The 21906-nt window shown below is 43.2% G+C and overlaps 1 protein-coding gene across 12 annotated transcripts in view; it reads left to right on the top strand.

The window, feature by feature from the left end:
- Positions 1 to 21906, top strand: part of TENM4 (teneurin transmembrane protein 4) — a 1673798-nt gene that overhangs the window by 1608303 nt on the left and 43589 nt on the right. For all 12 annotated transcript variants that reach the window (XM_071817725.1, XM_071817645.1, XM_071817681.1 and 9 more), the window contains 3 exons: positions 3888 to 4120; positions 13418 to 13572; positions 17689 to 18566. In XM_071817725.1, the coding sequence (XP_071673826.1) occupies positions 3888 to 4120; positions 13418 to 13572; positions 17689 to 18566 (1266 nt within the window). The remainder of the gene's footprint in view (positions 1 to 3887; positions 4121 to 13417; positions 13573 to 17688; positions 18567 to 21906) is intronic.

Genomic DNA, 21906 nt, shown 5'->3' with positions numbered 1-21906 from the left:
TGTGTAAGGAGTCACGTAAAGCTTTAAAATCAAGTTGGGATCCCTTAACTTATCTGCAGAGCTCCCCAAATGGTGCTGCCACCCTCCTGTCCAAACGGAGTGAAAAAAGAAAGGGGATGAGGCAGGTGCATGGGAGAGCCTTTATGCAACCCCAAACAACTGGGATCTTTGTGGATTTGGAAGAATTCCCTGTGCTTCCCCAGCACATCGTGGTATCACAAGCATACAAAAGACACAACGTCACCTCCACGTCACTTTGACCTCCAGAACTTCTCACGTTACTGTCCTCATTCGCAACGACTACATCATCAGGCCCACTAGTACCCACTAAAGTGTGTGTTCTTGGCTTGGGAGCAGCCCGCCCTGTCCCTGCAACTTTGATTTGGTGCTTCAGGGGCTTAAAATATCAGCGCGATGCTCAGATTTTCTTCTAGAAAAACCTTTTAATAGCTAAAGGAACACTCTGAAGGGGAAATCAGCTCTTCACCCACAGCCCTTTTCTAGTGCTGGCGGCGTCAATATTGGGGATAGATATTCTAAGATTGCAAATACTGTAACTGATTAAGTCTTCTGAGTAGTAAAAAGTCACATCTGTTGACTTGGTCCATTATCTAACTGAGAAATGAGAGAGGATGAAAGGATCAGTCCAATCTACCATTTGGATTTGCTTATTGATTGTGGCTTTAAACAAAAAGCCAAGTCTCAGTGTTCCCAGCTCCAGTGCTCACGCATTATCACAGATGAACGGAAGCAGTTCGTGAACTTTTACGTTACTGACGTATGTTTATTTAGCATCTCTCATCCTGAAGGATCTGGAAGCATTAAACAAAAGCTGCAGGGTTTTTTTTCACACAGAGGTATGCTGCAGAAAAGACATAGTTTGTGTTGGGAATGCCCATACCATTAATAACACTAGATTTAGAAAGGCAATTTTATGCCTTAGAAGTTCCACTATCAGCTCACCAGGTGAAATCCAGAACCAAGTGACCCACGATTTTAAGTCACCCAAGATTATTATCATCCCATGGGTAGTTTAACCAACACAAGTTTCTACCTCTACCTCTTCCAAAGCACATTTGCTAGTCAAGGTGTGTGTCCCTCTGTGGAATCCACCTATGCAGAGGATTAAAGGTTTAACCAGTCAGAGATAATTTATTAATGATCATGAACTTTGAACTCACCCCTACTCTGTATTCAGGACCTCATTAATAAAACTAAGCTTGGGTTACCAGCGACTATTGGAAGTATTAGTCTGTAAATTTAGGTGTGAATTAACATTCAGCTTTCCTACTGGATTCATATTTTGCTTTTACCTGGCTCTCTGATCTGTGGTTAAAAGTAACCAGAGTTTGTGCCCATTCTACACAGGAACTGGGATTAGAAAATAGTTTATTATAATCTATTCCATGGACAATTATAATGATTAAGGGAGTGGAGCATCTCCTTTACGAGGAAAGGCTGAGGGAGCTGGAGCTGGAGAAGAGGAGATTGAGGGGTGACCTCATTAATGTTTACAGATATATAAAGGGCGAGTGTCAGGAGGATGGAGCCAGGCTCTTCTCAGTGACAACCAATGATAGGACAAGGGGCAATGGGTTCAAACTGGAACACAGGAGGTTCCACTTAAATTTGAGAAGAAACTTTTTCATGGTGAGGGTGGCAGAGCCTGGCCCAGGCTGCCCAGGGAGGTTGTGGAGTCTCCTTCTCTGCAGACATTCAAACCCGCCTGGACACCTTCCTGTGGAACCTCAGCTGGGTGTTCCTGCTCCATGGGGGGATTGCACTGGATGAGCTTTCCAGGTCCCTTCCAACCCCTCACATTCTGTGATTCTGTGATTCTGTGAATAATAAAGTCCACTAGAGTGAGGCTATGAAATTTAAAAAAAATAAATTACAGCTATAGTGCTGGGGAGCTGGAGCAGGAATTTCCAGTCCTGCCACAGTTACTCTCCATTGTTGGGAAAGTCATTTGCTTTTGCCCGTCTGCTGTAAGACTCGGTGAATGCTATCGCTGCTTTCCAGGCTAAGATGCTAAAGAATTGCAAAGTGCCATTAAAAACATCCTCCTCTTGTCCACCTCTCATGCAAAAAAGAGATTATGAAGAACTCAAAAGCTGATTGACGCTCAGCCGGGCTTTGTTAGGACAGCCAGTGGAAAATGCAAGGCCCTGATCAAAAAGGGTGATGGATTCCCGCAGGGAACTTCTTCCGCCAGGGTTGAAGCCACTTGCTTAGTGTGAGTGACGTCCAGGTAAATGAAATAATACCCGGCCAGGCTGCTGTCGTTGGGAAGGAATACAGATGGAGACTCAACTGTCAGGCTGGAGCTGTCTTGAAGGTCAGAGCATTTTATTTAGCAAGAATCAGTGTCATTTGTGGAGATGAGATCTGTTCAGACTTTAATAGGATAAATCACAAGGGATATTCCAGAATAAGTCAGAAAGGCTTTTATTTTTTTTTTTGCTGTTTCCCCAAGAATTCAGTAATTTGAATGAAGAACCAACTTACGGCTTATTAAGCAAAGAATAATTCAGTAGTTTTTATGTGTGTGAAGAGTTGTTAATTTTCCTAACATAAAGGTTGAAGGGGAGAGGAAATTTCTTATTATCAGAGACACACTCAGGTTTCTCACCAGCTTCTCCTGGAACAATTCCACTAAGCACAAAATTGTGAACTATGGCCTATACATCTGTTATGAATGCTTGGGACCTGATGAGTTTGGACAGCTTACAGGTGTTTTGGAGAAAAGTAGAGACCTTCTCCTTGTTCTAAATACTACTTGGTCTTTCTTAAAAGAAAGGAGACCTGTGTCCAGGCAGCAGGTGTTACAAGTTTAATCAGTTGGTTTCAGGCTTAGAAAAGACACAGATCAATCCAGACTGGTAGTAAACACATAATTTTAATAAAGGAAGTTAATAAGTTTAATGTCTATATTAAACTACAGATAGAATCTGTGAAAGGGAATTTTTTTAACTGTATCTAAACTCATGTGTTGTTTTCGGTTTTGGATTGGTTTTTGGTTTTGTTTTTTTTCTGGCCAGTCCCATCAAATGTTTTCCATAAAGTGGATGCTTCTTGATCCATTTCTTCAGTTTTGGGCTCATTTAGTTTTGTAGTGATGGAACTAAAACATTATCATTCTGTTTGCTCACCTCATTTTTGCAGCCACCCTTTCTTGTTTTTGAGGAAGCAGTGGATGAACAGGATTGATCAGAGTCCTGGTGTTTGGGTTCCTCAGCCTCCCTCCTAGTTCATGTTTTACTTAAGCGAAATGTGACTCTCCAAGGACCATTTGGTTTCTCTCTTCGTCGAGGTCAAGCTAAATTCAGTTGCAGGACTTTCCCAGATCCCCATGAGGGTAGGACAGGACTCTGGAGTCTTTGCTGGAATCAGCAAGAGAAACCTTGATGCAATGATTTTCAAGAGTATATCTCCAAGTGCTTTATACTTGGGTCTCTGCTTTTGGGGTTTTGTCCTGGGGTCTTTCTTGGGAGGGCAGATTTGATTTTATTTTGTTTCTTCCCTTTGTTTTCTGCCCCTAGTGTACAACACTTCCCCTTCACTTTCTGGCACTGCATGAACACCAGTTTGAGGACTGTGTCTATATTGAGTAAATTAAGCGATCCCCAGCATTTGAACTCAACCTGTAGTAGTTCCTGGCATGATTTAGGCTCAGACCAGCAGGCACTTTCCATGCCAGAGAGCACCCCAGGCACAGCGATCGGTGACAGAGCTCAGGATCCTGTGCTGTAACACACCCTGCACTGCTCCACTTTCCCAGTCTGTCTGCCCTGTGTATTTTTATTCTTTAAAGTGCTTGCATTGCCTGTTGACATGAGGAAACAAATCCTCCAAAACAATAATAACGTCATGCCCTTTTTTTTCAGCCACAGCCCAGCTCATAAGTATTACTTGACCACAGATCCCATCACCGGCTCCATCTACCTCTCCGACACCAACAGCCGACGTATCTATAAAATCAAGTCAACCACATCAGTGAAAGACATCGTGAAGAATGCAGAGGTCTTGGCTGGAACTGGGGATCAATGCCTCCCGTTCGATGATACCCGCTGCGGAGATGGAGGCAAAGGCACTGATGCTACCCTCACAAATCCCAGGGGTGAGAATAATTCTTCTTCGCAAACCTTTTTTCAAGGGGTCTGTTTGAGAGGGGCTTGTTTAGTCATGCTGGAGGCTGCTCTCCTCTCCAATGCAGAAAATAACCTCAGATTTTGTAAGCCTTCCCCAGTCAACCCACAAACGCACCCTAAGTGCTTGCCTCTGGAAATAAGTGGGTATGTCCCACCCTCATCCAGTTCTCCTTATTGAGGTGGTTGGGAAGAATGCCAAACCAGAGGGGTGTAATGATGGACACATGTCCAAAGGGCAATAGAATAAATCTACCCATCAATTTTATACCCACTTAGGCACTACTTCTTACCAAATAACAGTGTTTAGTCCTTCACAATCTGGACTGGATTCACTTATGTTCTGTTCACTGAGTCATTAAAAAAAATAAACAGCTCTATAAGCATTGCTGTATACGTGAAGTAGCAACAACACCAGCATACAGGTCAGAGATAAGTAAATAGAGGTTTACACACTAATATTATATATCACAGCACCCAACTTAAATCCTACAGAGAGGTGGATACTAATTTCAATATAGGAACGGTCTAATTCAGCTTGACTTCACCTGGTTCCCAATTAGCTTACTTAAAGGTGATAAAAGCACAGTCAAATCAGAATCAAAGCTTCACACAGCCTTCATGACTGTGAACTAAATTGTTCAAAACAGGTTTAGCCAAACATATGCAGTCCTGCGCGTAGCCAAGACTTCAGTCTGGCAGTCTCGAGGTAACGAGCTCTGCAGATGGAGGATGTCGCTCCTCCCAGCTGTCCACAGCTCCTCGGAATAAACACACAGAGGGTGTAGAGATGAGGTGGAAGATACGGATGGCATATGAGCTTTGTGCGGTGTTTGTGAACAGGGGCAAGAGGGGTGCCCAGGCAGGAGTATTTTTAGAAATGTAGCATTTTTGCCTGTTGGGGGTGTTCAGCCTGGAGAAGAGAGGGCACTGGGGAGACCTTATTGTGGCCTATTCATACTTAAAAGGGGCCGATGAGAAAGATGGGACAGACTTTTTAGCAGGGCCTGTCGTGATAGGACAAGGGCTGATGGTTTTACATTAAAAGAGAGGAGATTCATGCCAGACATGAGGAAGAATGAGGGTGGTGAGAGCCTGTCCCAGGTTGGCCAGAGAGGTGGTGGATGAACCATCCCTGCAGACATCCCAGGCCAGGCTGGACGGGGCTCTGAGCAACCTGAGCTGGTGAAGATGTCCCTGCTCATGGCAGGGGTGGCACTGGATGAGCTTTGAAGGTCCCTTCCAACCCAAATTGTTCTGTGATTCTTGCCCAGCTGTTAGGATTTGAGGAGTTATTTATACATTCTTAGCTTCAGCATCAATGTGCTCTAGGTTTCCTTTTTCCTTGCATCTGGGAGTGTGCGCTCTCTCCTTCCTCACCACAGCAACTTCCAAGCCTATCTCAACCTTTCTGTAAAGCAACCTCTCAGCAAAACCTGGGAATCCCTTAACAAGTTATTTCACAAAGAGGGGGCAAGATGAAGACAGCTGAGTTGAGCTGTTGTTTCTCTTCTTGGCCAGACTTCTCAGGAAGTTATTTTTCTTGACACAGAGATGACATTATTGTTACCGAATCCAAGAAACCCAAACTGATTTAGTGACCTTTTGTGTCAGCTCATACGAATTATTTTTGTTGTTACATGCTGGGTGGTTGTTTCCTGGCAGGCTGCAGAAAAATATACCTTGGGAGACCTGTTTTTTTGCCAAAAAGCACTGAAAGCCAAACTGCTACCCTCGTCGCATTCAAAGGGCCCAGCATGGTTTCCAAGCACTCCAGACTCCCATGAGGGCAACATTATATTGGGATAAATTATTGCCAGAGGCACAGAAATAGAAAGGGAACAGCTACCTGTGGTCAGGTTGTAGTGGCAAAATTGTCTCGCTGAAACGAGAGGGCTGAGTGAAAAGAAAATTAAGTGACTTGGGCAGAGAGATTCAGGGAGTCCAGCAGATGAATCATGAGATCAGGGAACCCAGAAACCTGTAATCCAATTTTCTTCATCATTTTAAGATGACCATGAGCCAGCACTGGGCCCTTGTGGCCATGGAGGCCAATGGTACCTGGGCTGGATTAGAAAGGGGGTGGTCAGTAGGTCAAAGAGGTTCTCCTGCCCCTCTACTCTGCCCTGGGGAGACCACATCTGGAATATTGTGTCCTGTTCTGGGCCCCTCAGCGCAGGGCAACAAAGATCCTGAAGGGAGTGGAGCATCTCCCGTGTGAGGAAAGGCTGAGGGAGCTGGGGCTCTTTAGCTTGGAGGAGACTGAGGGGTGACCTTATCAATGTTTACAAATATACAAAGGGTGGGTGTCACGAGGATGGAGCCAGGCTCTTCTCGGTGACAAACAATGGTAGGACAAGGGGTAATGGGTTTAAGCTGGAACATAAGAGGTTCCACTTAAATTTGAGAAGAAACTTCTTCTCAGTGAGGGTGCCAGAGCCTGGCCCAGGCTGCCCAGGGAGGTTGTGGAGTCTCCTTCTCTGCAGACATTCAAACCCGCCTGGACACCTTCCTGTGGAACCTCAGCTGGGTGTTCCTGCTCCATGGGGGATTGCACTGGATGAGCTTTCCAGGTCCCTTCCAACCCCTGACATTCTGTGATTCTATGATTCTATGATTTTGATGTTCAAACAGTGAAAACAAAACCCAACCCACAACTTCTGTTGAACCTCTGTTCTCCCTTGTACAAAATAAGAAAAATATTATTCGTTTCCCTCCATGGGTGGATGTTGCAAGTTTTAGATGACTTAATTTTCTGCTTTTCTATGGGAAACAGAGCTCTGGAGTTCAAAGCTTTCAGCACTGAAATCCTTCTTGTTGGCAATTCAAGCTCTCAGGAGGCCGTTCTTCCTCCTCAATCATGTAACGACAAAATGTATGCATTCATTCCTCACAGCTCCAAAATTTCACAAAATAGAAGTAAATTGAGGGTGAAAGAGGAAATGACATGAAGCAAAAAAGGCAACAGGAAAATAATAATCCAGAAAGCCCTCACTGCCGATGGAAAGTCCGTAAACAGCGTTCCATGATCTGGTTCTAGCCTGAATTTGCAAAGGCCGTTGAGACAAAAGCTTTGGCAGGTGTGAGTCACTTCTCATTCACCTCAATAAATGATTAACAGTGAAAACTCACACAGCATTGTTTATACTTTCACAGAGGTTCATGCTACCAGAAAAATCCAGCAAATGCTCTTCCCTCACATGATTGTACTTCATAATAGTTCAAAATAACAATAGTTTATTGTATGAGTGTCCTGCAGTCCTCAGGCTGTTCACTGTTTCCCTGTAGGGAAACAGTGGACTGGAGAATCAGTCATGAGGTGTCAACATCTACCTTAAGCCTGTTGGACCACTCAAGCATCTGGCCCACATAGATTTTTGGCTCTGTTCTCAATGAAAAGAAACTGGTACCCTGAAGTTGGTTCATTCAGTGCTTGTGTCCAAGGTGGGACAAACCACATTCTGGGAGTGCTGATCCCCTCCTGAGGACAACAGCCTGAAGGGTGAGGTCCCCAGCACAGCAAACACTGTTCAGAATGGTTCTCCACTTTCTGAGCAGAAGCCTTTTTCTCACAGTTTTGATCACTTCCAGTTCCCATCTCACCTCCCATGAGTTCAGAGTGGATAATTTCCTATAGATTCATGGAATCACAGGATGGTTTAGGTTGGAAGGACCTTCCAAGCTCGCCCAGTCCAACCCCTGCCATGAGCAGGGACATCTTCACCCAGATCAGGTTGCTCAGAGCCTTGTCCAGCCTGGCCTGGAATGTATCCAGGGATGGGAGATCCTCATATCCAATCTAAATATGCCCTCTTTTAGTTTAAAACCATTACATCTTGTCCTTTCCGTCCATTTCTCTGAAGCACCTTCTGGATAGAGGTTCTTGTCTCTCTCCATTGAAGGAGAGAGAACTCCCTTTAGATGATCAGCTTAGACAAGCCATTAGGAGGGATAAAACCCACTCCAGATGTTTGACCTTTCCCTTGTCTTTGGCTTCTCTGATGAAAGTGGACTATGGAGACAGAGAACAGGTAGACCAGGTTACAATAGTGGTGACAGTTGTTTGGGCAGGATATTTACCATAGCTATTAGCAACCTGTCTGATTCTTCCAATTCTTTTACCACAGAGCACAGCAAAGCTTTCAGATGCTAATGAATTTTGATATATCCTTGCAAATTAAAGTGTTACCGCTTTCTAATTATCATCTGCTAATAATGATCCTCTTCTACAAGCAACCTAAAGAAAAATTAAAACTCCAGCTTGTCAGAGCTTTTGTCTTCATCTGAGTAGTCACCAGTGGTTCTGCTCAGGAAAATGTTGTGGCAGATGAATTACCAAGGAGCCTGCAATTAAGAGAGACTGCAGTGACAAGTCTGACACAATAGGAAGAAGGTCTCAGGAGGGACGTGGTGGGGAGTGGGCACCTGATTCGTTTAGCACCACAAAAACAATGCAAAATGAAGTAATTAATTTGGGGACAGATTGGTTCTTTCACTGTGTCCTGCTGAATGTGTAAACAAAATCTTGGTTTTTCACTAAGTGTTCGTGAGTTCAATGGAAGAAACTCAAACCTCCACAATCTGTTAACATTTTTATTGTTCAAATTATAATGCAAGAGCCATTTCAGGGAAGACCAGAGGCCGATTGAACAAAATATCTTGTCCGTTACTGTGGCCAGAAAAGACACGCAGAGTAAGGGGCAACGACAGAGTGATCTCTCCCTGCTAACACTCCAGATTGTAGTCATCGACATTTGGGCCACTTTCTGAAGAGGCTGCACCTACACCTGTGCTTAGATGCCACCATCAATTGCTCTAGAAACCTCCCTGAACACCTAGTTTTGTCCTTCCAGATATCCTGTGCTAATAATTTCCACAGTTTGTTTAGCCACATGGTCTTTTCGAGGTCAGAACAGCGTTTTCTGCTCTTCTATCTGTGCCTTTCCTAATCCACTCCTGTCTTCCATCTCCCCCCTTGACCACCGCAGGTGGTCACCGAAAACTTTTCACAGGATTTCTGAAATCTTTTTTTCCTGTGAACCATTTTACAGGTTGCCGTTGCATATGGGTAGTTAGACTTGCTCTTTCCCTCATGAATTCCTCTGTATTTATTGACATTGATTTTCATCTGCCATTTTATCACTCAGTCATTCAGCATCGAGCCATACAAGAAAGGTTCAAATTTGGATTCCTTTAGCACCTATTTTTGTACTTAAAAGGTTTTTTTCCCCCTTTTTCTCCTAAGTAGAGGTACACCTGCGACGTGATAACTTTTAGCGGCTCGTCTTCTAGAACAAAACCACCACGTCCCAGTAGCTATTTGCAGCGGAATGTGGTGCTGTCACCTCCTCATGCTACAAGGTCCTGACATTTCAAGCAAATGTCATCACGTCACAGCTTTCCATCAGCACAACTCACTGGTGTGATGCACACGGAGCTACAAGCCCTTGTTTCTTATGGGTTCTCTGCCTATCCAAGAGGAGCCAGCGTCATTTCATAACCGACGTATTTCATATCTCAGAGCTTAAAGCTGGGATCTGCAACACTACCTGGGTAGTGGCAGCAGATGTTTTCTCTCAATAACTGTGAGATTGAACTTCGAGCTGTGTGTTGAAAATCTTTAATTCCCTTATGTTCCTATGGAAACATGAGAAGATCCTTCTGCCAGAGCAAGCCAAGGCCTTTGGCTTTGCACGCGTGACATGAATTACCCATTTCTGTGCCCGTTTGCAGGAGCCACCTCCCAGCACTGGATCTGTGCCATTATCAGAAAGGAAACATGATCTCACCTCTACAATCTGCCACAAAGAACCTGTGAGATGTTTCCTTCCCTCTCCACAGCAGTCATCCATCCAAAGACACTTTGTTGGAAAGCAGGACTCCTCTCTGCAATTAGATTTGATTCCAAGACTATCAGCTGAAGTCAGGAAGGGATTGGAGCAGTTGCCGTGTGAAGGGCATGTGCAAATGGGAATTTAGGGCTTTGACAGACTGAAAACTCTGTTACCCTGCAGAGCATCCGAGGAAATGCGAGGCAATTGAGAGTGCTCAGCCTCCGTGAAAGAGAGATAAGCAGAGAAGTGCCCTGTGATAGGAACACATGCACATGCTGTTGCCCTGGAGCAGGGTGATAAGTGGTAACTTTGTTGTCCCAGTTTAACTTATTCGGGTGTGCAAGCTCTTTGTCTAAGCTGGAATTTGAAATAAAGTTGTGCTCTATCAACTGATCAGAGCCGGGTTGAGAGCCAAAGTATGTACAGGTTGTTATTACTGTAACTGGTTAATCAGACCAGCCATCAGACCTCAGCACTGAACACCGTGAGCGACTGTCAGCGTATGCTGCTGATAAGTCCAATCCAATGCATATAGAACTCGCTAAGAGAGCAAATTCTGCCTCATTTAAAATCACATTATCCAGCCTGCCACCCTCCACTGGCTTTTGGCCTGTCACACAGACTAATGGACAGGCACCTTGAAAAATACTCCTTGTGAACCTAGGAATGGGTAAGAGGCTCTTGTGCTTGACAAAAGCCAATTAAGATCAACTAAACCTTCTATTATACCTCTTCCAAAGAAAAAAACACGTCTACCATATCGCTTAAAGGGCTCAATTGTGCTCCTGGTTGTCAAGCAAACACAAACAAACATTAAAGAACTTGCCGTTTGGTGGGCAAAATAATTAGAGGAGCAGTAACCTTCAACAGCAGATGCCAGTGACAGGTGACATGTGCAAATATCTTGGACAAGTCATTGAACATGACAAAATGCTGACAGGTCTCATGACAGGTGAAGACAACCTCCAGAAAGCCATGGATGCCAGTGAGATATTGATGCTTATACCACCAGATCCCTCTGCAGCTTTTGATAAAGTGCTGAGATCCAACTGCTGTGTTCCCATTGTATAGCAAGAATAAACAGCCACCACTGCTGTGGCTTCTCCCGTAGCGTTCAGATGTGCAACAGGTACCTGCTGCTCCTCTTCGAAGGTCTTGTTCCATGGTTCTGCAAAGATCAGTCGTGTTTTGGCATGAATTAAACACAGGTACTGAAATGTAGGACTAGAAGCAATCTTTTGGGTCATTTAGTCTTGTCATCCATTATCTCAGCAAAGCTGTCATATAATCCCCTCCAAAATTAATGAACTTCATCTTAAAAGGAGCAAGTAATTTTTTTCCTCACTTCCCTAGAGGATATTCTGAAACCTCGCTGCTCTGATGGTCAAATACCCAATCCAGGTCAAAATGATGCCCTTCAGGCAGGGAGATGCTGCGAACAACTAGGGAAATGCTGTTTTTACCTCCTAGCAAAAACACACAGCTCCCATTCAACTCAGTGATCTGAAACTTCAGTTCCCTGACTCCTAATTGACTTTGAGTCTAGTTTACAGCCCTGCCTGAATCCCGTCCTTTACCTCAGCTCAACGGAGACGTTTGTTCTTTCTCTCACCCAATTCTTGAGGTTTTCCTGCCATTACTTGCAGGCTAGGTTATCTTCTGTGGATTTCTGCTTTGCCACATATCATCCACCTCCATGGCTTCCAGCCCATGCAATAGCGACAACGCTGGCTGAAGGCCATGATTTTAATTGCCGAAGCAATCAGGGGCTTAGTCCCTGCTACGTGAAAAACTACTAGTTTTGATCTGTGAACTGCTGCATCTGTACTTCACAGCAGAGCTCACAGTGGATGAGGACTGAGGGTAAGTGTTTCAAACAAGGGGATTTGGCTGTAAAACAGAGTTTTGGAGAAACACAAGATCTGGTAGCTTCTCAGAAACATTCTCAAAGGTTTCTATCCCAAGCAGATTTTCCATCATTTCTGTCACTATGATGACAGCCAAAAAAACATTCTAGTGAGGATTCATCTCACTAATTTAATCCATCTACAGTATAAATGTTTCCTTTGGAGATGCTTGTTGTATTCTCCTTTTATAGTAAACGGGGAGGAAAAGGTGTTTCTAGCAGGATTCGTATAATCTCTTATGGATATCTGCTTTAGGGTGAGATGAATTGCACCCTAGAAATAGGTATTTCTCTCCACTGATTGGAAAAACTCCATATAGTCACTTGAATGCACAATGCAAAAGTCTACTTTTTGCCAAGTGATTGCCAAGCAAAAGAAACCAAAGAGGGAGATCCTAATATCCATATTTTCCAAGCAGAATTTTCACTTGCCTAGAAAAGGGTGTTACAGATGACTACATTCTTTTACTACTCCTTTACGTTCTTTTAGTGTCTCAAATATCATGCTGTGCAGCATTCTGCCACCGTAGAGTATGGATGAGATGGATGACTCTATTAGTATCTGTAGAGTTATTTTTAATCTGTACTAGCATAAAAGAGAGGTGAATGGGGCCCTTAACTTCTTATTACTGCCTTAGTCATGGGCTTTCTCTGTGACCTTGTGAAAACTGCTTTATCTGTTTTTTTTTTCCCGATATGTAAAATTAGGATGATCACACTCACAGACTGTGAGGTCTAATTAGTAAGTGTAAAGCACTATGGAATCCTCTGATGGAAGATGCAGAGTATAGCTAGCCTGGCATAAAGAGGATTAAAGGAAGCTGTGCTAACATAACGAATACTTGAGAAATGATGTTTAGGGGGAAGCGAAATGGCACGTATCTGACAGTGAGGAAACAAGAATCAGCCGTCTATAATTATTGTCGGCTTATGTCAAATCCACTGACAGGAGTATGTCTACAAAGGACGTTTGGACAATGAAATGAATCCCCTAGCAGAGTTCAGAAACAGGTGAAATGCTATAGATTAGTAGGATGATCCTAGGAAAATCCCTTCCGCATTATTCATCTGGAATTTGATTGACTCGATGGATCTTTCGCAGCCTTTTTCATTGATATTTCTGAAAGATCCACCAGTGCAACATTTTCATGTGCACGGTTTAATATTCATACCATGAGCAGTAAGACCATGTTTCTGAACATGCAAGACACGTAGTTATTAGAAAATATTCTTCTTTCAGCAGTTCACGGAATGCCATGCCCTTTTCCAGAACTGAGCAGGGGTTTCTAAATTACTTCATGTGCCAGCTGGAAGTGCCTTCTGTGGAATGGTGCCAGTTCAAAGCTCCTAATAACCAGGACTCCCACATGTCCAACCCTTATCTCATCCCTTTTGAATGCCGTAAAATATATTGCTCCTCTCCAAACCAGTGGTCTCAGTCTTCCATGAACCAGACATCATCTTCTATTCATCTCATAACTGTCAGGTCACTGTTACCTTCTGACCATCTGGCTTTTTCTCCTCCCCAGGCATCACCGTGGACAAGTTTGGGCTGATTTACTTTGTGGATGGCACTATGATCAGGCGGATTGATCAGAATGGGATCATCTCAACTGTGTTGGGTTCCAATGACTTGACTTCTGCTCGGCCTCTCAGCTGTGACTCTGTCATGGACATTTCTCAGGTAAGACAGTGTTTTGGCTGGGTTTCTACAGAATAGGAGCCTATGCCTTCACCCTACCTGCATGTCTGTGTGCCTCCCCGGGTTTGACAAAGAGGTAAGGGCTCCAGGGCAATTACATCTCTACGTATTTTATTGTATGAAAATGACTGAGTCAAAAGGAAAGATCCTATAAAAACTGAAGGAAAGATCTAACTGACCTAATTCAGGAATGGAGAGGGAGGTTTTAGAGATGTTCCCATCACAGAAGAGACTCCTTTCAGAGCTCCCAATACGCTAGGAGACACAGATTCCTGGAAAGGCAGGTTTCATTAGGCTCATTTATCAATAAACTAATTGCTTTAAACTAGAAAGACCAGGCAGCAGAACTCATTTTAGTAGGACTATATAGAATCATAGAATCATTTCAGTTGGAAGAGACCGTCAGGACCATCAAGTCCAACCATAACCTAACTCTAGCACTAGACCATGTCCCTCAGAACCTCGTCTAAATTCCTTTTAAACAATACGCCATGCTCTGTTATAAAAACTTGGCTAACCATGGGGATTTTTTCTTTGTTTCCCCCATCCTAATTTGGCCCAGCACAATTTTAGACCTGAATCAAATTAACATCTAGGAAACGCTGATTGGAGGCCGTGGTGCCAAAATTAGCAACAGCGGGAAAACAAGAATCTTGAATCGCATCAGATTGCAAATTGGTTGCAGCTACCATCACGCTGGGCTTTTAAGTCCTGCTGCTTAAAGGTGGAGAGAAGGAAAAAAGAAAAGATAAAGAGAAATCTCAGTTTGATGATTGCTTTGCTTCTGGATGGCACAGAAGAGGAATCTGTGACAGCCCAGCACTCGATTTTGCAGGGCACTGGCCAACCTGTCAGATCATGCCAGATTAGAGACAGTGTCCTCTGAAACCTTCGTGGCCCTTGTTGTTTGTCTGGCTACAGGAACGTTGCCCTCGCCCATGAAAATATAGATCATAGCTGGAGGGCTAAGTACTGTTATTCAGCCACGATGGATGTCAATTGGCTTTCCTTTTTGTAACTACCCAGATAATTTCCATGCTCCCATATGAAATCTGTTCTTGTTTTTTTCCCCTCTAATTTGAGAAGATTATTCTTGCTTCTTTGCAACTGGTTCCCACTGTCCGCAATTCATGAACAAGCTAAAATTATGAGTTTAAAAGCTCTTGTGCCTTCTATAGAAGCAAATTCTGCTGATTAAAGGCCATCTTGTAGTATGTTTCTCATCTTACAGGCTTAGATTTTTTTCTTTAACTGAATTTCAGGGGCAGTTACCATTGTGTATTTAGGCTTCAAAAATTATTTTCTTGCAGGTTATGTGGCTTATGTTCTCAAACACTTCTGAGGTGACCTAAAATCTATCAGCTGAAGACTCTCTTTCTCTTCATAAAATGAGAAGAGCCATTTTTAGATTAACCTGTACTGTGATGGGCAGATTAACCACTACTGTTCTGGACAAATGCACTGAAGACAAGTTTAATTAAACAAAAACAACCAAGCTGAACCAGGCAAAAAACCCTCAGCTTGGGAAGTAGCTTTCCTTCATTTACAGTGGCTAGAAGGGTCTTTTCTGTCAGGTCCCTGAGGCTCCTTGGGACATGAAGACATTAAATATTTAGCTGCAGATGTTGACAAGGAATGGTTTTTAAGAAACTGAAAATTCCCTAGTCAGTTCAGAATAAACTCTGCTCTTGATGCTAACTCAAGACCGTGGAGCTTAAAGACCACTGGAAGGGATGGAGACATGCATTATTAAAGAGGAAACCACAGGCTATAATGTTTTACCACGGGAAGGGTTAAAATAGGCCAGGAGCTGAGAAAAGGAAAGCAGTTTCACAAAGAGAGAGCTCAGCACACTGCTTAGCCATGAAAATAAGCTTTACAAGCCCAGCCATTAAAAGGCACGATGAACTAAATACCTCGCATCTGACACTCCTCAAAAAAATATGTTGAAAAGCGATTTAAACATGAAAAGAAGCATCAGTTCATGGTGTGAATTTAGAGGTTGTCACATGCAGGGAGAGAAGGTGGACGCGATGATCCTTGTGGGTCCCTTCCAACTCAGGACATTCCATGATGAAAAGTAGAGCGTGGCTGTGTCTTAGCTGTTCAACTATAGGCTTTAAAAATATGAATCTCCTATGTGCCTCTAGATCCTACCTGGTTTCTTCTTCTTCTTGGTTTTAAATAAAACCACAGTGACAGATGAGGGTGCGGGGAGAATGGTGCAGAGTGACCAGCTTCTCATTTCACCATTAGATACCAAGTCCGTTTGTTTTAACTTTGAGTTACCTGACTGACAGAAAGGGAATATACAACCAGAATAGCTATTCTTTTCAACTAGTTGAAAAATCTCTTGAAAAGCCTGGCTGGAGGTGACCAAGAGCATCCTCCGCAGTTATTTGTTTCCTGTCACCCTTCACACCTCTACTATAGGGAAGGTGCAACATTATGGAAGCATTTAAGCATTGGTTGTTTCCCATCAGCACAACGTTGACTTTATGTGTATGTATATACATATATAAACCTGTCGTAAAATAAAATAATTTAAAAAATGCACACCTTACGGTTCTTCATTTAAAGAAATAAATAAATTACTCAATTCTATTGGTAAAGGTTTCTTAGGTTTGGCAACTGAAAGAGCAGACTCACTTGAAAAGACAGTGTATTGCAGAAGTAAAGTTAGAAATGGAGACATTTGACTGACTTATGATGTTATCAGTCATTTTTTCAATTTATTTGTGTATACAGATTAGCGCTGTAGAACTGTGAGGTGTCTCTATTATTCGGACGCCTTCTTCCATTATGCTCAAAAAAAGAGTGAAAACCACTGTGAAGACACAACTATTTTATGAATTGGATTCCCTGAATTTCCTATGAATTGCTATTTTGCATTTTTTGCAGCATCAAGCACAAAATAGATGGTGATAACTTGGACATACACACATGCTGACACCGCTGCCAGTTTTGTGTCTATTCCTCCTTGCCATTTACCCAGAGGAGTTGGGCCACTTGTCTGGAAAATCCTTTAGTAAAAGGATTATTGTTTCGTTTCAGTGATTTCACAGCATTTCACACAACAAAATTCCCAGTCCTGGGAATCAGGTCCAGATTCTATAAATTCAAAGAGCATAGGATGGTTTGGAGAGGGGAATTCCCACTTGAATCTTTGTGTCTTCTTGTTTACTCCTGCATTCCCTGGGCATTGATGGCCCTTCCCATAGCCCTTGATGATGAGGTGAAGAACCAGAGAGAAGCTGTCAGAGTAAGAGCTGAGGAGGGTCTATCTCTGCCCATCACCCTGCTCCTACCACTGCAACAATGAGAAGTGTGGGTGTCACTGTGTGTGCCCCTTGTGTGACCAGGAGCTGAGCCCCCTTACCCCCACCAGAGTTGTGTCCTCTATGACCACCATATCATGCAGTAGTAATTAGTTGTGCTTAGAATCACAGAACATTTTGGGTTGGAAGGGACCTCAAAGCTTATCCAGTGCCACCCCTGCCATGAGCAGGGACATCTTCACCAGCTCAGGTTGCTCAGAGCCCCGTCCAGCCTGGCCTGGGATGTCTCCACGGATGGTTCATCCACCACCTCTCTGGACAACCTGGGACAGGGTTTCACCACTCTCATCCTAAAACATTTCCTCCTCATGTCTTGCCTGTATCTCCCCTCCTTTAGTTTAAAACCATCAACCCTTGTCCTATCACAACAGGCCCTGCTTAAAAGTCTGTCCTCATCTTTCTTATCGGCCCCTTTTAAGTCCAGAAAGGCTGCACTAAGGTCTCCCCGGAGCTTTCTTCTCCAGCTGAACACCCCAGCTCTCTCAGCCTGTCCTCCCAGCAGAACTGTTCCAGCCTCGCATCATTCCTGGGGCTCCTCTGGCCCCTCTCCAGCAGGTCCATGTGTGTCCCGTGCTGAGGACCCAGAGCTGGACCAGCACTGCAGGGGGGTCTCACCAGTGTGGAGCAGAAGACCAGGCTTCTTTTACCCTTTCTCCCTTTAATCCATGTTGAAACATCATCATGACAATTGATTTGTAGGAATCATACAGAGAAAAAAGACCTTGCTATAACAATTTCCCTGTGTTGTTTTACCATTAAGGTTCGTCTCGAATGGCCTACAGATCTGGCAGTCAATCCGATGGATAATTCGCTGTACGTGCTGGACAACAACGTTGTGTTACAGATTTCTGAGAACCACCAAGTGCGCATTGTGGCGGGGAGACCCATGCACTGCCAGGTGCCAGGCATGGATCATTTTCTCCTTAGCAAGGTGGCAATCCACGCCACCCTGGAGTCTGCCACAGCCCTGGCTGTCTCACACAACGGGATCCTCTATATTGCTGAGACCGATGAGAAAAAGATCAACCGCATCAGACAGGTCACCACCAATGGAGAAATTTCTCTCGTTGCTGGTGCGCCAAGCAGCTGTGACTGCAAGAACGATGTGAACTGCGACTGCTTCTCAGGTGACGATGGCTACGCCAAGGATGCCAAACTCAATGCGCCATCCTCCCTTGCGGTGTGTGCAGATGGGGAGCTGTACGTCGCTGATCTTGGAAATATCCGAATCCGCTTTATTCGGAAGAACAAACCATTCCTCAACACACAAAACCTCTATGAGTTGTCCTCACCCATAGACCAGGAGCTCTACTTGTTTGACACCAGTGGTAAGCACCTTTATACTCAGAGCCTTACCACCGGAGATTATCTTTACAATTTTACTTATTCTGGAGATGGAGATATAACCCTGATCACTGACAATAATGGCAACTTAGTGAATATCCGAAGAGACTCCATGGGAATGCCCCTCTGGCTGGTGGTGCCCGATGGCCAAGTCTACTGGGTGACAATTGGTACCAACAGTGCACTCAAGAGCGTAACAACGCAGGGGCATGAAGTGGCCATGATGACGTACCACGGCAACTCCGGTCTCCTGGCCACCAAAAGCAATGAAAATGGTTGGACAACGTTTTATGAGTAAGTATATTATGAATATTGTGCTGCTGACTTCATTCTGTGTTCCCTGAACCATGCAAGGTTGACAGAATTGAATTCCCTGGACGGAATTATTGTCCAAATAAAATGACCAGAGCAGAGAACATTTGATCTCACACAAACACTTTGTACTAGAAGTAAAGATGTTAGTGTTTGAATAAACTCTAACAAGTCAGGAGTCAGAGTTTCTACTGAGCTTTTCTAAGTCAGCCAAGTAATCTGGACACCTGGTTCTCCTTAACTATGGTAGGAACTGGTGTTTTATGCCGCACGTCAGATAATTTTCCTTGGCTTTGAAAGCCTTGGAAGTGTCAAAGTTCCATCAAATCCTTTTTCGCAACTTTTCAGCTGCTTCCTATGTCGCGGTGTCTTTTTTGAGCTTGTTTGAAGTGGCTGATGTAGAATGACACCTGGTAATGACTAATGACAGCTTGCTCTGAAAACGATTCTGTAATTAATGGACTGCTTACTTCGTTTCTGTTGTTGTAATTGGCCTCACTGAGCTTTAAAAATCGTCTCAGCACTGTTCAAGACCATCCCTGTCCCAAAGAGTTTTTGAGCTGAGAGAAGACAGAATGCATTGAAAAATCCAGGGATGGCAGTGACTTGAAGATTTGTACTTCTTTTTTGTATTAATGTCAGCAATTCCCTGCTTATAAATACCATCAAGACAACAGACTTCTGATATCAAATAGGAAAAAGACAGATAACTGAATGAAGGGCATCCTGAAGGACGGCCTGGAAATTAATCCTGCTGTTGAGAACCCTCTCCCCTCCCTAGTTTCATTTTGATTTTCAAGTCTAACCTCTTTGAAATGCTCCTTCTAGTGCATAATTTCCCATATGGTTTGAATGGTTACATGAAAGTGTTCAGCTGCCATAATAATAGACCCATTGTAAGAGTCCAATTTGGCTAGAATAGACAGTTCCCAAGATTACAAAGAAAAAGGAATGTTTTTTAAAAAATAAGAAGAGACTCTGGGAAGGAAAGCTGCCTAAACCCACATATCCGTGTGTTCGACATGCAGTTGCTTTGCTTCTTTCTTTCAAATGTTCCAGGCCCAGTTTCAAATTTCTTTGCTTGATGCTCACTATTACTACTCCTGCCTCAAAAAGAACTGATGGAAACTCTGTGATGAAGCTTTTGAAAGGTTATTTGCATTCCATCAATGTTCTGCTTGCAATAACTGTGGCGGTATTCCTCAGTAAATCAACGGTAATACCCTTCCATCTCTTACATTGAATTTGCTTGAGGGAAGCTTTAGGGAGGAATGATGGGGTGCTTTTCTCTACAGGATTGGAAGCCTGTGATATCGTCAGAACCATCACACTAAATCAAGGGGGTATTTTCTTTTTGCAAAGAACCTAGGAGTTCCTGTGCTTGAAAACAGATGTAGCCATGGACAGTGAAGCAAACTAAACATTACAGCTAATAATGGTCAGATTTATACCTCAAACATATTCTTTTATTTAAAAGTGTGACTGAAAACGTAAAGGAGATAAAATGAGACAGAAGCTAAAATCTAACTTACTCTGTGGAGATATTTATAACAGCAATCCATTATTTCTTGCTATCCAACAAAATAGAGCATTTGTGGAAGTCATCATCGTTCTGGTCCTTTTATGCACTTCAGAAGAGTCATAAGAAAGCTTTTTAGAGCTAAATGGAAGACAGTATTCTCCAGCGGTTAGACTATGGAAAACTTGACTAGGGCAAGTCAGCACTCTATGATAGCACAGCATCACTGAAAATAGAATTGGGAATGTGTCTTCAGAGATATCTCCTCCAAACCTGTGATTAGTTATCTCTATTTAACCGTTCCTGACAGATTCTGATGCAACTTTATACAACTACAGGGTAAAAGTCTGTATCTGAGTTGGTTACCTCAGCCTCCCTTGATAGGCAATGGAGAGAAACAGGCACTTTCAAGGTGAGTTTCTTATGAGTTATGTCAGCTTTAGGATGAGATGAGACATGATGTATTCTCAAAGTTTCCTTCTGTAAAGGTAGTCCAGAATGATTAGCTCAGATACAGATGTTTGCCTTGCAGAGGTCTACAAACTGATCAGATGGATCCTATCAAAGTCATGTAAGTTATTCATAAATATTGCTAGTGATAACAATGTATTTATCTATCTTAGTGTTATTGTTAGAAAGCTGGTTCATAGACTCCGTCTAAATTTTCCTTGATGAATCAGAGACTGCCACACTTCATCCTATCCTATCACATCCTATCCTATCCTATCCTATCCTATCCTATCCTATCCTATCCTATCCTATCCTATCCTATCCTGTCCTGTCCTGTCCTGTCCTGTCCTGTCCTGTCCTGTCCTGTCCTGTCCTGTCTGATCCTATCCTAACTCATCCACTGGGGACTTAGGAAGCAGTTCAGTCTGCTTTTCTTCTCAGCCATGAAAAGTCCATGATGGCTCAAGAAATTGCTCTGTGATAGGCCTCAAAAGACAATCAGCAATACGACCCAATTAACCTTCCAGGTGAATTGGCAGGGATTGATTCTACCAAGGTTTTGCATCCATGATCTGAAAAAAATAATCAGAAGTAATAAAATGAGAAGATTAATAAAGGTAAGATACTTAGATTGCTTGAGAAAGTAGGTTTCATTTAAGCGAAATACATTCAGTCTAGTGCCAGGGTGCACATGTAATTCCATGGCAAGTCTGTCTAACTTGTTGCTTGGGTGAACAAACAAAATTAATACATTTACACGTCCCCCTCTACTTGTAGTGGGTAGTAGAAAGTTAATTTTATCTCTCTACACCATTCATGAGACTAATACTGCCAGTTCTCATATTTGCAGTTTATGAAGGACAGTGAAAATTGAAGGCTGTGCAGAAAAACACTACAAAAATGCATTTGTGGGGAGAAAGTGCTTTGTGCTGGAAAGCTAAGAAGGCATGATCTATTTATCTTGACATGAAGAAGACTGGGAAGTGTCTAGATCACAGCGTGTCAGCACAAAACTACCACCTACGGAGGGACTCTTATCTAGTCGAGAAAGGCTTGAGAAGGGTAAGGGGCTGGAAATCAAAGCTGAAGACATTCAAGTTGACAAGAAGACATGACTACAGTGACTAACCATAAGAATCGTTGTATTCTAAATTTCTTGGTATCTTAGATCATTACTCTGGATACCTTTTAAAAGTTATATTCTTACCAGATTTGCCTGATTCAAACACAAACTGCAGGGATGAGTGCAAGCATGTCAGGATGAAATCTAAGTCCTTTGATATCCAAGAAGCCAAAGAAAATGACATAAACCAAATCAGTGTTCGATACCTTCAGGTTATTGGTTTCTGTATC

This window comes from Patagioenas fasciata, chromosome 1 (assembly GCF_037038585.1).
Source record: "Patagioenas fasciata isolate bPatFas1 chromosome 1, bPatFas1.hap1, whole genome shotgun sequence".
NCBI lineage: Eukaryota > Metazoa > Chordata > Aves > Columbiformes > Columbidae > Patagioenas > Patagioenas fasciata.
The sequence above is the reverse complement of the archived record's forward strand: the minus strand, read 5'-3'. Positions and strand labels throughout refer to the sequence as shown.